General features: G+C 48.4%; 2 protein-coding genes across 2 annotated transcripts; one reads left to right on the forward strand and one right to left on the reverse strand.

The window, feature by feature from the left end:
- Window positions 1-474: 474 nt before the first annotated feature.
- On the reverse strand, window positions 475-663 carry TRV_05187 (uncharacterized protein; the record flags this gene model as incomplete). The annotated part of the gene is made up of 1 exon (XM_003020690.1): window positions 475-663. One exon carries the CDS (start codon window positions 661-663, stop codon window positions 475-477), a length of 189 nt encoding a protein of 62 aa, XP_003020736.1.
- Window positions 664-1,270: 607 nt separating this feature from the next.
- TRV_05188 (uncharacterized protein) lies at window positions 1,271-2,155 on the forward strand (the record flags this gene model as incomplete). The annotated part of the gene is made up of 3 exons (XM_003020691.1): window positions 1,271-1,328; window positions 1,390-1,717; window positions 1,780-2,155. The coding sequence occupies 3 exons, from the start codon at window positions 1,271-1,273 to the stop codon at window positions 2,153-2,155; spliced, it is 762 nt and encodes a 253-aa protein (XP_003020737.1).
- Window positions 2,156-2,415: the final 260 nt, after the last annotated feature.

Here is a 2,415-nt window from a genome sequence, read left to right on the forward strand (position 1 = left end):
GACTCTTTTTCATCTTCTTTGGCATTTGGACCTTTTGAAGCCCGCGTCTTGTTGTGTTCGGGAATATAAAATAACACAAACTAGCAGGAGTTAAACGGATCACAGGAGGACGACCGGAGTTATTTTTCTTTTATTGTCATGCTGGAAAAATCCATCTTGAACTTGGCTGACTGGGCAAAAGGCACAGCGCATTTGGCGTCTGGAGAGGATTTGAGAGCGAACAACAAGGGTTTTTGTATGGAGTTTTATGCAGTGTTTATGTACTCTTCTGATTGGAGCGTTTTATGCTTATGCATGCACGTTAATTGCTTGGCGTAACCTTGACACGTGTCTAGTCCTGATAAGGCTAGCGCGCCCCACGTGGTACCTGTCGGACGGGAAGTTCTGCCAAGGGCGGTGAGGCGACGTTGCCCCGGCAACCAGGGCGGGTAAACAAAGACGCCTCGTTGGCCCAGCCACGGACTTTTTGATGCTTCAAAGACCTGGGCGACGGCGATACCCTTCCAGCCACCGCATCGCAGCAGAGAGTCGCTTTCTTTCAAGTGACTTCTTCTTCTCCTCCTTCTTCTTCTTCTTCCTTTTTTTTTCTCTTCCTCTATTCTCCGTCTTCACAAGAAACCCTTTGTGAAGAAATATCCATCTCGACCGTTTTACCGGCGACATCTACTTCCTTCGCTTGCCACAGGTCTACGGATCTTGGAACGGGCTGTTGGATTGCTTTCTTTCTCTCATAGCTACGAGCTTTGCGATCTTTCTCCTCTTATTCCTTCTCTTGCACCATCCAACACTCACTCACCTCACCTTTACCTCTCCTCCGCCCGTCAGCCAGAAAAGACACTCCTGCTCGAGGCTCCTAACCATCTCCTAGTACCAAGACCACACACGACCCTTGCGACCGCCTTCGTTACGAGCGCTTAAAAAGTCATTGCTGCCTTGGGTAAAGAGGTCGCCTTACCTCTCGCGCAAAATATCATCATCTTTTGTTCGACCTGTGTGCGCGGTGTTGAGTAGGAGTATTCGGCTCCTCATCTGGTTGGACTAGTAGCTGGACAGGCCTCCGAGACCCTGAGGGGCAGGAGTCGGACTCCCTGGGAGGGCCTAGCAAAAGACTTGGGAAAGGGAAAGGTTGGGGCATAAGGCTGGATTAGTTTAAGATGCCAGAGATGCGGTTTATGGCGGGAATTGGGCGTAAGTGGCCCTTTACTGACATGGCACACGACACATTTGAAAGAGACAAAGCTAACTTGTTTATTGTTAAGGATTTATTCCCATGGTGGGATACCACCATGTCCTCATGTTATTCGTTGCCATCTCTATTCTACTACTATGTAAGTTAAACGTTTGATGGTATGACCTAGAACGATTGCTAACATAAACATGCTATCCTAGCTTTGCTACTTGCTGGTTGCTCCTCGTCATCTCCGCAAATACCTAGCATCTTCCTGATATCTATGTTCTACGACAAATACCCGCCTGTAATGAGTACCGCTCAGGCTGATCCCGGGTTATCATCTACAATCTCAAACATCGTGGGAGGTGCTCACTTGGAAGTCCGAGTTGGCTACTTCGGAATCTGCATACAACGAAACGGCGGTGGTTTCCTGTGCAATCAGAATGCGACTATCCTTGCGGAGTCTTTTGGTGTGGAGAGTGACCCGCTGAACCTGATCTGGGTTGCATCAACGTTCAAGGATGCAGTCGTATTTCCATATCTCATGTAAGTGTCCTTGAATATATATATAAAAAGAGGAACGGCATAAACTAATTGAGTTTGACTAGTATCGTGGCGCTGATATTCGCGTTCCTGTCGTTCCTCCTACTCGCAACCTTCCCTGGTTGGCACGAGGAACTCAACAACCAGGGCTCAGACATTGAAGTCAAGCCATTCCCATCCCGCCCGGTATCGCAAGTCGCCCTCGCTCTGATCTTTGTTGCCTCTGTGTTCATCCTGGTATCCGTCCTCTGGCAGCACACGGCCTCGGTAGCAGCCAGCACAATAGCGCAAGACCTGGGGAACGGCAGCGTCAAGAGCGGAGTCGGGACTTCAGCCATGTTACTCGGCTGGTTCGGCTTTGCGTTCTTCATCATCGTCTCCATCGGTCTGCTCTGCATGATCCTGAGCATCAACTATTTCTCACAGCTAACAGACGACTAAAAAAAAATCTGTCTCTGCTGTTCTTTCACTTGTTTTGATATTTACATTCCCAAGTATATGCCCTCTCTCTTTCTGTTTGGATTGGATTTTCCCTTTCTCCTATGGTGATTCCTTGATGATCTACTATTATAATGGGTTTGGGATCTGGGTTATGGGAACATTACGCATTACGTGCATTTTAGATATACAACGAAACCTCCTCCCCCCCCGACAACGAAAAAAGCCTCTATGTCCTTCGACTCCCCCCTTCCGTTTACCCC

This window comes from Trichophyton verrucosum, assembly GCF_000151505.1.
Source record: "Trichophyton verrucosum HKI 0517 chromosome Unknown contig00392_1.f1.exp, whole genome shotgun sequence".
Classification (NCBI taxonomy): domain Eukaryota; kingdom Fungi; phylum Ascomycota; class Eurotiomycetes; order Onygenales; family Arthrodermataceae; genus Trichophyton; species Trichophyton verrucosum.